We start from the raw sequence: 12,227 nt of genomic DNA on the forward strand, positions 1-12,227 counted from the left end.
CCCAAACTGTCCCCAAAGCGTCCCCAAACTGTCCCCCAAGTGTCCCCAAACTGTCCCAAACACTCCCCCAAGTGTCCCAAACTGTCCCCAAGTGTCCCAAACTGTCCCCAAACTGTCCCAAAATGTCCCAAAATGTCCCCAAACTGTCCCAAACTGTCCCCAAAGCGTCCCCCCCTGCCCGGCGCCCCCGTTCCCTTTCCCGGGGCCGCCGCTTCCGCCGCCGCCGCCGCTCCGGGGCTGACCCGGCGCCCCCGCTCCCGCTCCCGGTGCCGGTCCCGCCCTCGGCCCCGGTCACTCCGGGTATTTTTAGCTGTCGCCGCTGTCGCCTCTTCCTGCCCGGATCCCGATTTATTCCTGACCCGGGACAGGGGGGGGACACACCCAAGTGTCCCCAGGGCTGTCCCCAAGCCCGACAGGAGCCGCGGGAGGGGACGCGGCGGGGATTGTCCCCAAAGTGTCCCCAAAGTGACAACAACACCACCGTTGGTTCATGGCATCGTTTACACACCGGGACCAACCGGGACCAACTGGGACAAACTGGGACAAACCGGGACGAACTGGGACAAACTGGGACCAACTGGGACTCAGGGATGCGGGGTGTTCCCGCGCCGGGGGATGTCCCCAAAGTGTCCCCAAAGTGACAACAACACCACCGTTGGTTCATGGCATCGTTTACACACTGGGACGAACTGGGACGAACTGGAACCAACTGGGACAAACTGGGACAAACTGGGACAAACTGGGACAAACTGGGACCAACTGGGAAAAACTGGGACGAACTGGGACAAACTGGGACAAACTGGGACGAACTGGGACTCAGGGATTCGGGGTGTTCCCGCGCCGGGGGATGTCCCCAAAGTGTCCCCAAGGGCGAGACCACCACCATTAATTTACAGCGTCATTTACACACCGGGACGAACCGGGACGAACCGGGACGAACCGGGACGAGCCGGGACAAACCGGGACGAACCGAGACGAACCGGGACGAACCGGGGAGGGGTCCCCTGGCCGGGCCCGTCACGGCGGGGGCCTGGCGGGGCTGCGGCGCGGGAGCCGCGGCAGCCGCAGCTGGAACGGGAGGCAGCGCACCGGGCGCGGCGCCGCCAGCTCGGCGAAGAACGCGCGGCACCGGGGCGGGGCCGGGCCCGGTTCCGGTTCCGAGCCCCCCCCCAGGTCCTGCAGCACCCCCAGGATCTCCCGGCGGGGCCCCTGAGCCCGCAGGCCCCGCGCGTCCAGCAGAGCGGCCACGTGTCTGCGCCTGCGGGGACAATAACGGGACAGTGAGGGGACAGTGAGGGGACAGCGAGGGGACAGTGAGGGGACAGCGAGGGGACAGCGAGGGGACAATAACGGGACAGCGAGGGACAGTGAGGGGACAGCGAGGGGACAATAACGGGGACAGCGAGGGGACAGAGAGGGGACAATAACAGGGACAGCGAGGGGACAATAACGGGGACAGAGAGGGGACAGGGAGGGGACAGCGAGGGGACAGGGAGGGGACAATAACAGGGACAGCGAGGGGACAATAACGGGACAGTGAGGGGACAGTGAGGGACAATAACAGGGACAGCGAGGGGACAATAACGGGGACAGTGGCACCGGGGGGGACAATAACGGGGACACACCGGGGGGGACAGCGAGGGGACAAACCCGGGAGGACAATAACGGGACAATGGCGCCGGGGGGGACAATAACGGGGACAATAACGGGGACAACCCGGGGGTCAGCGGGGACAAAACCCCCCGGAGCCCCGGCTGGGGCGGATTTTGGGGGTCCGGCACCTCCAGGGTTCGCCCTGCCCCGATTTTTGGGGTCCCAGCGCCCACATTTCTGGTTCAAACCCCCCAAGTCCCCCCTGTGGCCATCGCTGTCGCCATCGCCGGTGTCCCCGCGCGTGTCCCCGCTCCGCCGGTGCCGGCTCCGGGGCGGGGCCGCTGGCGCTCGGCCGGGGCCGTTTCCCGGCGGGGGCAGCGGGGCGGGCGCTGCCGGGAAGGGCCGGAGGGGCCGCGTCCGGTCCGGCCCCGCTCGGTCCCCCCGGGAGCGGCCGCGTCCGGTCCGGGCCCGCCGGGAAGGGAAGGGCGGGGCAGCGCCGCGGTGTCACCCTGGGCTGTGTCACCCTGGGCTGTGTCACCCTGGGCTGTGTCACCCCGTCCGTGTCACCCCGTCCGTGTCACCCTCGGCTGTGTCACCCTCGGCTGTGTCACCCCCATCCGTGTCACCCCGTCCGTGTCACCCCGTCCGTGTCACCCTCGGCTGTGTCACCCTCGGCTGTGTCACCCCCGCGGTGTCACCCTCGGCTGTGTCACCCCCATCCGTGTCCCCCCCGCGGTGTCACCCTCGGCTGTGTCACCCTCACGGGGGTCCTGCAGCGTCACCCGGCCGTGTCACCCCGGTGCCATCCCCGCGCGGTTCCCACGGTGCCATCCCCGGTTGTGTCGCCCCCGTGGCGTCGTCCCCTCAGTGTCACCCCAGTGCCACCCCCGCGGTGCCACCCCCGTGTCCCCAGACCCACCGGACGTCGGGGAAGTCCCTGGCCAGGGCCCCGACCTCCATCTGCAGCGCGGCCGTGTCCTCCAGCACCAGCAGCTCCCGCAGCCGCGGCACCACCGAGTCCAGCCAGGGCGACGCCGAGTCCTGGGGACGTTGGGGACACCGCGGTGAGCGGCCGTGGCCGGGGCGGTCACCCGGTGTGGCACTGGTCGATGTCCCGTGGGTGCCACCCAACACAGAAACCCAACACCCAGCGATGTCCCATGGGTGCCACCCGGTGTGGCACTGGTCGATGTCCCATGGGTGCCACCCAACATGGCACCCAACGATGTCCCATGGGTGTCACCCAACATGGCACCCAACGATGTCCCATGGGTGCCACCCAGTGTGGCACTGGTTGATGTCCCGTGGGTGTCACCCAACACAGAAACCCAACACCCAGCAATGTCCCATGGGTGCCACCCAGTGTGGCAGTGGTCGATGTCCCATGGGTGTCACCCAACATGGCACCCAACGATGTCCCATGGGTGTCACCCAACAGAGAAACCCAACACCCAACGATGTCCCATGGGTGTCACCCAACAGAGCAACCCAACACCCAGCGATGTCCCATGGGTGCCACCCAGTGTGGCAGTGGTCGATGTCCCGTGGGTGCCACCCAACACAGAAACCCAACACCCAGCGATGTCCCATGGGTGTCACCCAACCCAACACCGATCAAGGTCCCAGGGATGTCACCCAACCCGTTAATGTCCCATGGGTGTCACTCCACCCAATGATGTCACAGAGGTGTCACCCAATGTGGCACTGATCAATGTCCCATGCGTGCCGCCCCAACCCAACAACCCAACACCCAACGACGTCCCATGGGTGTCACCAAACCCAACAATGTCCCACAGATGTCACCCATCCCAATTGCCAGCGATGTCCCACGGGTGTCCCCCAACCCAACACCCAATGACGTCCCCCGGATGTCACCCATGGGTGTCACCCTTCCCAGCGGTCCCCGGGGGTCCCGGGGGTCTCACCAGGCGCGTGAAGAGCTCTCGGAGCTGCCGGGCCTCGTCCCCCAAAACCCAACAATGTCCCACGGGTGCCACCCAACCCAACCCCATGACGTCCCACGGGTGCCACCCAACCCAACGACGTCCCACGGGTGTCACCCACATGTGTCCCCGCTCCCACCCCCCTGGGCGGTCCCCGGGGGTCTCACCAGGCGCGTGAAGAGCTCGCGGAGCTGCCGGGCCTCGTCCCCGAGCCGAGCGGCCACGCGGGCGCGCGCCTTGGCCGAGGCGCACACCAGGCGCCCCTGCAGCAGCGGCCGCACGTACTCGATGAGAACCCGGCGGTGCAGCTCGCTGACCAGCACCTGGCACGGGAGACAGGTGTCACCACCTGGGGCCACACCTGCTGGTGGCACCGCGGCCATGGTGTCACCTGGAGGGGCCACTGTGCCCTCGGTGTCACCCAGTGGTCGTTGCGCCCACGGTGTCACCTGGAGCAGCACCTGGTGATGTCACTGTGCCCACCTGGAGCCACACCTGGTGGTGGCACCGTGGCCATGGTGTCACCTGGAGCAGGACCCAATGGTGGCATTGCAGGCACCGTGCCCACGGTCTGACACGGAGCCACACCTGGTGATGGCGCCACACCTGTGGTGCCACCCAAAGCAGCACCCAGCAATGGCACCGTGGCCATGGTGTCACCTGGAGCGGCACCCAATGGTGGCACTGCAGCCACCACACCCATGGCGTCGCCTGGAGCAGCACCTGGCGTGGCCACCATGCCCACCTTGGAGCCACGCCTGGAGGTGGCACTGCAGCCACCGTGCCCACGGTGTCACCTGGAGCCACACCCAACAATGTCACCCAGCTCCAATTCCCACTGATGTCCCAGTGTCCCACAGCTGTTACCCAGCCCCTGATGTCCTGGTGTCCCCAGGTGTCCCCAGGTGTCCCCAGGTGTCACACCTGGTGTGGCTCGGGGTGCAGCGGCCGCAGGGTCTGCGCGAAGCCGGTCACGAGCATCACGATGGCGTCGAAGGCGTCCGAGCTCGTCAGCCACTTGCGCTTCATCAGCTTCCCGAAGTGCGGCTGGGGGGCGCGGGCACGCGGGGACGTCACCACGGGGGGCGCCCGGGCTGGCGCCCGCTGGTGGCGCCGGCGGTGATGGGCACCGTGTCCCATGGGTGCCACCAACACAACCCAACCAACCCAACCCAACCCAACCCAACCCAGCACCTGGTGATGGGCACCGTGTCCCATGGGTGCCACCAACACAACCCAACCCAATGCCCAGTGATGGTCACCGTGTCCCACAATTGTCACCTGATGATGGCCACTGTGTCCCATGGGTGCCACCAACACAACCCAACCAACCCAACCCAACCCAATGCCCAGTGATGGCCACCATGCCCCAAAGTTGTCACCTGATGATGGCCACTGTGTCCCACAATTGTCACCTGATGATGGCCACCACGTCCCAGAAGTGTCACCAACCCAACCAAACCCAACCCAGCGATGGCCACCACGTCCCTCAATTGTCACCAAGCCAACATCCAGCAATGTCCCACAATTGTCACCTGATGATGGCCACCGTGTCGCACAAATGTCACCCAAGTCGACACCTCATCATGGCCGCCATGTCCCAGATGTGTCACCAACCCAACCCAACCCAACCCAACCACAGCCACCACGTCCCACAATTGTCACCAACCCAATGATGACAGCCACCACCCTGCCCACCCCGGTGTCACCTTGAGCTCCTCCAAGAGCCGCCGCGTCAGGAGGTCACGGCCACCACGTCCCAGATGTGTCACCAACCCAACCCAACCCAACCCAACCCAACCCAACGGCGGCCACCACGCCCCACAGTTGTCACCAACCCCACGTCCCCAGGTGTCCCCCGCCCACGCCGGTGTCACCTTGAGCTCCTCGAAGAGCCGCCGCGTCAGGAGGTGGCCGCACGCCCGGGTCACCCTGTCCAGCGCCGCGTGCGCCTGCCGCCGCGGCTCCTCGCTCTCGGCGTGCCCGAACTGCGCCAGCCGCTCCGCGAACGCCCTGCCGGTGACGCCGGGTGACGCCGGGTGACGCCGGGTGGCGCCGGGGCGACGTCACACCCCATCCGCGGGGACACCTGGGACAGGTGCGGCGGCCTCACCTGAACGGCGGGCAGCAGTTGGCCAGGGCGATGGCGCGGCCGGGCGTGGCGTCGGGCGGTGGCGCGTCACCGGGCGCGTCCAGGAACCGCTCGACCTTGCGCTGGAAGCTGAGAGGGGACGGCGGCGTCACCGGGGGGCGGCGGCGCTGCCAGGGGGTGACATCCCGCGGGGGATGCGGCCTTCGGGTCACCTGGCGTGTCCCCGTGTCCCCCAGGGTGTCCCCAGCGCGTCCCCATGTCCTGCGTCACATCCCGGTGTCCGCGTGGCGTCCCCAAGGTGTCCCCAGGGTGTCCCCAGGGTGTCCCCATGTCCCTGCAGCCCTGGCCTCGTCCTGCGTCACACCCTGGTGTCCCCACGTCCCCCGGAGTGTCCCCAAGATGTCCCTTGCATGTCCCCAGGGGCATCCCCACAGTGTCCCCAGGTCCTGTCCTCTGTCACATCCCGGCGTCCCCAAGGTGTCCCCATGTCCCGTTCTGTGTCACATCCCGCTGTTCCCACATCTCCCATGGTTTTCCCAATGTCCCCAAGGTGTCCCCCAGGTGTCCCCCAGGTGTCCCCAGGTGTCCCACCTGTGCAGGAAGGCCACCAGCGCTCCCAGCAGGCTGTGCGCCATCTCCCAGTGTCCCCCAGGTGTCCCCAAGGTGTCCCCAAGGTGTCCCGCAGGTGTCCCCAGGTGTCCCCCAGGTGTCCCCCAGGTGTCCCCAAGGTGTCCCCAAGGTGTCCCCAGGTGTCCCACCTGTGCAGGAAGGCCACCAGCGCTCCCAGCAGGCTGTGCGCCATCTCCCAGTGTCCCCCAGGTGTCCCCAAGGTGTCCCCAAGGTGTCCCCAAGGTGTCCCCAGGTGTCCCCCAGGTGTCCCCCAGGTGTCCCCAAGGTGTCCCCAAGGTGTCCCCAGGTGTCCCACCTGTGCAGGAAGGCCACCAGCACTCCCAGCAGGCTGTGCGCCATCTCCCGGCCGAACTCGGGGGTCACCTGGGGGGCTCGGTCCACGTGCGCCCGCAGCAGCTGCGGGGACAGGGACAGCGTGGGGACAGGGACAGCGTGGGGACAGGGACAGCGTGGGGACAGGGACAGTGCCACCATGGGGACAGGGACACCATGGGGACAGGGACACCGTGGGGACAGGGACAGCGTGGGGACAGGGACAGTGCCACCATGGGGACAGGGACACCGTGGGTCTGGGGACATGGCCACCATGGCTGTGGGGACAAGGCCATGATGTCCCCTGAGTTGTGGGGACAAGGACACCACAGGTGTGGGGACACAGCCGCGGTGTCCCCTGAGGCATGGTGACACGGCCACTGCCACAACGTCCCCTTGGCCACCGCTGTCCCCTCACGGCTGCCACTGCCACCGCGTCCCCAGCTGCCACCCCAGGGGACAGGGACAAGGTGGTGGCACTGCCACACCCAGATGGGGACAGGGACAATCCCTGGTGGTGGCACTGCCACACCCCGTGCCACCCCAGGGGACAGGGACAATCCCTGATGGTGGCACTGCCACCCCAGGGGACAGGGACAAACCCCGGTGACACGCGTGGCCAGCCCATCCTCCATGTCCCGGCTGGTGACATCCTCGGGCCACCTGTCCTCGCTGAGCTGCAGCTCCTGCGCCACGGCCACCTCCACCTTGGCCTGCCGGGGGACATTGGGGACACCGTGGGGACGCCGCTGTCCCCAAAGGTCCCCACAATGTCCCCACAATGTCCCCAGTGTCCCCAATCTCCCAATGTCCCCAATGTGTCCCCAATGTCCCCGATGTCCCCAATGTCCCCGATGTCCCCAATCCCCCCAATGTCCCCAATGTGTCCCCAATGTCCCCAATGTCCCCCCAGTGTCCCCAATATCCCCTCAATGTCCCCAATGCCCCCAATGTCCCCAATGTCCCCGATGTCCCCAGTGTCCCCAGTGTCCCCCAATGTCCCCAGTGTCCCCAATGTCCCCCAATGTCCCCAATGCCCCCAATGTCCCCAATGTCCCCAATGTCCCCTCAATGTCCCCAATGTCCCCCCAATGTCCCCAATGTCCCCGATGTCCCCAATGTCCCCAATGTCCCCCAATGTCCCCAATGTCCCCAATGTCCCGAGTGTCCCCAATGCCCCCAATGTCCCCGGTGTCCCCAATGTCCCCAATGTCCCCAATGTCCCCAATGTCCCCCCAGTGTCCCCAATGTCCCCAATGTCCCCAATCCCCCCAATGTCCCCAATGTCCCCAATGTCCCCAATGCCCCCAATGTCCCCAATGTCCCCAATGTCCCCTCAATGTCCCCAATGTCCCCAATGTCCCCAATGCCCCCAATGTCCCCAATGTCCCCAATGTCCCCTCAATGTCCCCAATGTCCCCCCAATGTCCCTAATGTCCCCGATGTCCCCAGTGTCCCCCAATGTCCCCAGTGTCCCCAATGTCCCCCAATGTCCCCAATGTCCCCAATGTCCCCTCAATGTCCCCAATGTCCCCCAATGTCCCCAATGTCCCCTCAATGTCCCCAATGTCCCCAGTGTCCCCAATGTCCCCTCAATGTCCCCAATGTCCCCTCAATGTCCCCAATGTCCCCAATGTCCCCAATGCCCCCAATGTCCCCGGTGTCCCCAATGTCCCCAGTGTCCCCCCAGTGTCCCCGGTGTCCCCAATGTCCCCAATGTCCCCCCAGTGTCCCCGATGTCCCCACCTTCACCGCGGCAATGCAGGATCTCTCCAGGTCCCGCTGGGTCTCGGGGGGCAGGAGCGGCCCCAATTCCTGCGCCCGCAGCAGCGCCCCCACCTCGGGGTGCCCCAAAACCTCCCTGGGGACAGCGGGGACATTGGGGACATTGGGGACATCGGGGACATTGGGGACATCGGGGGCATTGGGGACATCGGGGACATTGGGGACATCGGGGACATTGGGGACATTGGGGACATTGGGGGCATTGGGGACATTGGGGGCATTGGGGACATTGGGGGCATTGGGGGACACCCTGGGGACACCTTGGGGACACTGGGGGAGGGATGTTGGGGGTTGGCATCACCTGGGGTGGGTGGGGCAGACTTTGAGGTTCCCAGGTGTTTCACCTGGGCTGGGCGTGGCTCTGGGGCGCATTTTGGGGCGGGCATTGCTATGGGGCCGATTTTTGGGGTGTTGTACCTGGGCTAGGAGCAGATTTTGGGGTTTCCCCCCACGTGTCTCACCTGGGGTCCACATTGCTGAGGGGCAGATTTTGGGGTGGGCATTTCTGTGGGGCAGATTTTGGGGTTCCCAGGTGTTTTACCTGGGATGGGCATTGCCATGGGGGAGATTTTGGGGTGTTTTACCTGTGCTGGGCGTGTCTGTGAGCACATTTCTGGGTGTCTCACCTGGGGTAGGTGTTGCTACGGGGCACATTTGGGGGCAGCCATTGCCATGGGGCAGATTTTGGGCTGTCTCACCTGGGGTGGGCGTGTCTATGAGCACATTTCTGGGTGTTTTACCTGAGCTGGGTGTGTCTGTGAGCACATTTCTGGGTGTCTCACCTGGGGTGGGCGTGTCTATGAGCACATTTCTGGGTGTTTTACCTGAGCTGGGTGTGTCTGTGAGCACATTTCTGGGTGTCTCACCTGAGCTGGGTGTGTCTGTGAGCACATTTCTGGGTGTCTCACCTGGGCTGGGCGTGTCTGTGAGCACATTTGGGGGCAGCCATTGCCATGGGGCAGATTTTGGGGTGTTTTACCTGAGCTGGGTGTGTCTGTGAGCACATTTCTGGGTGTCTCACCTGGGGTGGGTGTGTCTGTGAGCACATTTCTGGGTGTCTCACCTGGGCTGGGTGTGTCTATGAGCACATTTCTGGGTGTTTTACCTGAGCTGGGTGTGTCTGTGAGCACATTTCTGGGTGTCTCACCTGAGCTGGGCGTGTCTGTGAGCACATTTCTGGGTGTTTTACCTGTGCTGGGCGTGTCTGTGAGCACATTTCTGGGTGTCTCACCTGAGCTGGGCGTGTCTGAGCACATTTCTGGGTGTCTCACCTGGGGTGGGCGTGTCTATGAGCACATTTCTGGGCGTCTCACCTGGGGTGGGCGTGTCTGTGAGCACATTTCTGGGCGTCTCACCTGGGGCGGGCGCTGCTAGGGGGCACATTTTGGGGCAGCCATTTCCGCGGGGCAGGTTTCGGGGCGTCTCACCCGTTCTAGGAGCCGCTGTCGGGGTTCCCCCGGGCGTCTCACCTGGGGTAGGCGTTGCTGAGCCAGTCCAGCAGCAGGTACATCTCCCCCACGTCCAGCGGCCTCTGCGCCAGCGCCGTCACCTGCTGCCCCAGCGCGCCGTGGTACCCGCGGGCGTAGACCCCCGTGGCGCCCCACTCGGGCGGGTACTCGGGGGCCACGCGGCCCCTCACGACCCCCAGGTCTCCCACGACCCTCGCGGCCAGCGCCGCCAGCCTGGCCCCGAGCCCGCCCGCCGGCGCCACCCGCGCCAGCCGCTCCCCGGCCGCCCGGGCCACCGCTTCGTGCCAGCGCCGCCGCAGCGCCCGCGGCCGCCCCGGGCGCGCCCCCGGCGGGCACCGAGCGTCCGCCGCCTCCTCCTGCTCCAGCACGGCCACCACGGCGCGCAGCGGGGCCAGCGCGGGCGGCGGCGACGCCACCGACTCGGCCACCACGGCCCAGAGCTGCGACAGCAGCGCCCGGTACAGCAGGGCCACGTCGCGGGCGCGGCGGCCGCCGGCGGGCACCGGGGACGGCGGAGGGGAGGAGGAGGATGGCGGGGACGGGGACGGGAGGGGACGCGGGGAGGGAGGGCGCGATGGGGACAGCGAGCACTCGGCCTCCAGCGCGATGATCTGAGCGTCCGCGGCCACCAGGTGCCGGCGCTGGATGAGCTCCAGGATCTCCAGCACTGCGGGGACACAGAGGGGACACCGGGGTGGCACCGTGGGCGCAGGGCCACCTCTGGTGTCACCATGCCCGTGTCACCATCCCCGTGTCGCTGTCACCATCCCCGTGTCACCATCCCCGTGTCACCATCCCCGTGTCCCTGTCACCATCCCCGTGTCCCTGTCACCAGGTGCCGGCGCTGGATGAGCTCCAGGATTTCCAGCACTGCGGGGACAGAGCGGGGACACCGGGGTGCCACCTGCCACCATGGGCACAACCCCGTGTCCCTTGTCACCATCCCCATGTCCCCGTCCCTCTCTCCCCTGTCCTCACGTCCCTTGTCACCGTCCCCTGTCCCTGACCCCGTGACCCCGTCCCCTGTCCCCTTCATGTCCCCGAGCCGCCCTGTCCCACTCTGTCCCCCCTGTCCCCATCAATGTCCCCAAGCCCCCCTGGTGTCCCCAAGCCCCCCCGTTACCCTCATGTCCCCAAGTCCTCAAATGTCCTCCTGTTGTCCCCAAGCCCCCCCGTCCCGCCATGTCCCCCCCGGCTCCCCGTCCCTGCCCCGGTCCCCGCTCCCCTCATGTCCCCAAACCCCCCTGATGTCCCCAAGCCCCCCCGGTGTCCCCACTCACCGGACAGCGGCTCCCTGTCCCTTTCCCTGTCCCTGTCCCCAAGGCCCCCCGTGTCCCCCTGTCCCCCGCTGTCCCCCCGGTGTCCCCCCGGTGTCCCCTCGGTGTCCCCTCGGTGTCCCCCTGTCCCCGCTCGCCGGACAGCGGCTCCCGGTCGCTCTCCCGGTCCCTGTCCCCCATTGTCCCCAATCCCCCGGTGTCCCCGGTGTCCCCACTCACGGGACAGCGGCTCCCGGTCGCTCTCCCGGTCCCCGCCGCCGTCCCTGTCCCTGTCCCCCATTGTCCCCAATCCCCCCGGTGTCCCCGGTGTCCCCGCTCAGCGGACAGCGGCTCCCGGTCCCTGTCCCCCATTGTCCCCAATCCCCCCGGTGTCCCCGGTGTCCCCGCTCAGCGGACAGCGGCTCCCGGTCCCTGCCCCTCTCAGTGTCCCCAGGGCCCCCCGATGTCCCCTCAATGTCCCCAAGCCCGGACTCACCGGACAGCGGCTCCCGGTCGCTCTCCCGCTCCCCGCCGCCGTGCCGCTCTCCGCCGCCGCTCTCCCGCCGCTCTCCCGCCGCTCCCTCGGCGCCGTCCCCCGCCGCTCCCTCCACCGGCGACCCCTTCTCGGTGCCCCGCTGTGCCCACGTGCCCAGGGCCAGCCTCAGCAGCGACCCCCGCTTGCCGCCCCCCGCCTCCTCCGGGGCTCTCCGTGCCACCCCCGCGTCCTCGGAGCGGCGGCGCCCGCGGGGGTCGCGGAGGCGGCGGAGGCCGAAGGGCCCCCCCAGGTGTCCCCCCAGGTGTCCCCCCAGGTGCCCCCCCAGGTGTCCCCCCAGCCCCACCAGCCCGCCCAGGGTGGCGCGGCGGCGGCGGCGACCCTCGGGCTCCGCCGAGAACGGGTCCCGGTCCGCGCCCCCGAGCGCGGGGGGCTCCTCCGGGGGTCTCCGCAGCAGCGGCATGGCCGGGGGGCACCGGGGACACCGCGGGGACACCGGGGGGACAGCGAGGGGACAGCGAGGGGCACCGGGGATGGCACCGGGGGCACCGGAGGGGACAGCGAGGGGACACCGGGGGGACAGCGAGGGGCACCGGGGGGACACCGGAGGGACCGGAGGGGACAGCGAGGGGCACCGGGGATGGCACCGGGGGC

At 67.5% G+C, this 12,227-nt stretch overlaps 1 protein-coding gene across 1 annotated transcript; it reads right to left on the minus strand.

Moving 5' to 3' along the window:
* Window positions 1–122: 122 nt before the first annotated feature.
* EXOC3L2 (exocyst complex component 3 like 2) lies at window positions 123–12,036 on the minus strand. Its single transcript, XM_058822845.1, has 12 exons — window positions 11,920–12,036; window positions 11,577–11,805; window positions 9,825–10,491; window positions 8,317–8,431; window positions 7,173–7,283; window positions 6,554–6,654; window positions 5,650–5,757; window positions 5,414–5,549; window positions 4,461–4,583; window positions 3,704–3,859; window positions 2,513–2,634; window positions 123–1,258 (listed from the first exon to the last, which is right to left on the minus strand). The coding sequence occupies exons 1-12, from the start codon at window positions 12,034–12,036 to the stop codon at window positions 1,018–1,020; spliced, it is 2,226 nt and encodes a 741-aa protein (XP_058678828.1). The 3' UTR covers window positions 123–1,017.
* Window positions 12,037–12,227: the final 191 nt, after the last annotated feature.

The sequence above is a fragment of the Ammospiza caudacuta genome, chromosome 35, assembly GCF_027887145.1.
Source record: "Ammospiza caudacuta isolate bAmmCau1 chromosome 35, bAmmCau1.pri, whole genome shotgun sequence".
In the NCBI taxonomy this organism is placed as follows: Eukaryota; Metazoa; Chordata; class Aves; order Passeriformes; family Passerellidae; genus Ammospiza; species Ammospiza caudacuta.

Bases quoted from the DNA above. Each gene is read 5' to 3' on its own strand.
- EXOC3L2 (XM_058822845.1), bottom strand. From the start codon at position 12,036: ATGCCGCTGCTGCGGAGACCCCCGGAGGAGCCCCCCGCGCTCGGGGGC. The intron at 4,584-5,413 runs GTGACACCGGCG...CGCGCCCCCCAG, and splicing joins GGCTCTTCGAGGAGCTCAAG to CCGCACTTCGGGAAGCTGAT. The intron at 2,635-3,703 runs GTGAGACCCCCG...CAACGTCCCCAG, and splicing joins GCGAGCTCTTCACGCGCCTG to GACTCGGCGTCGCCCTGGCT.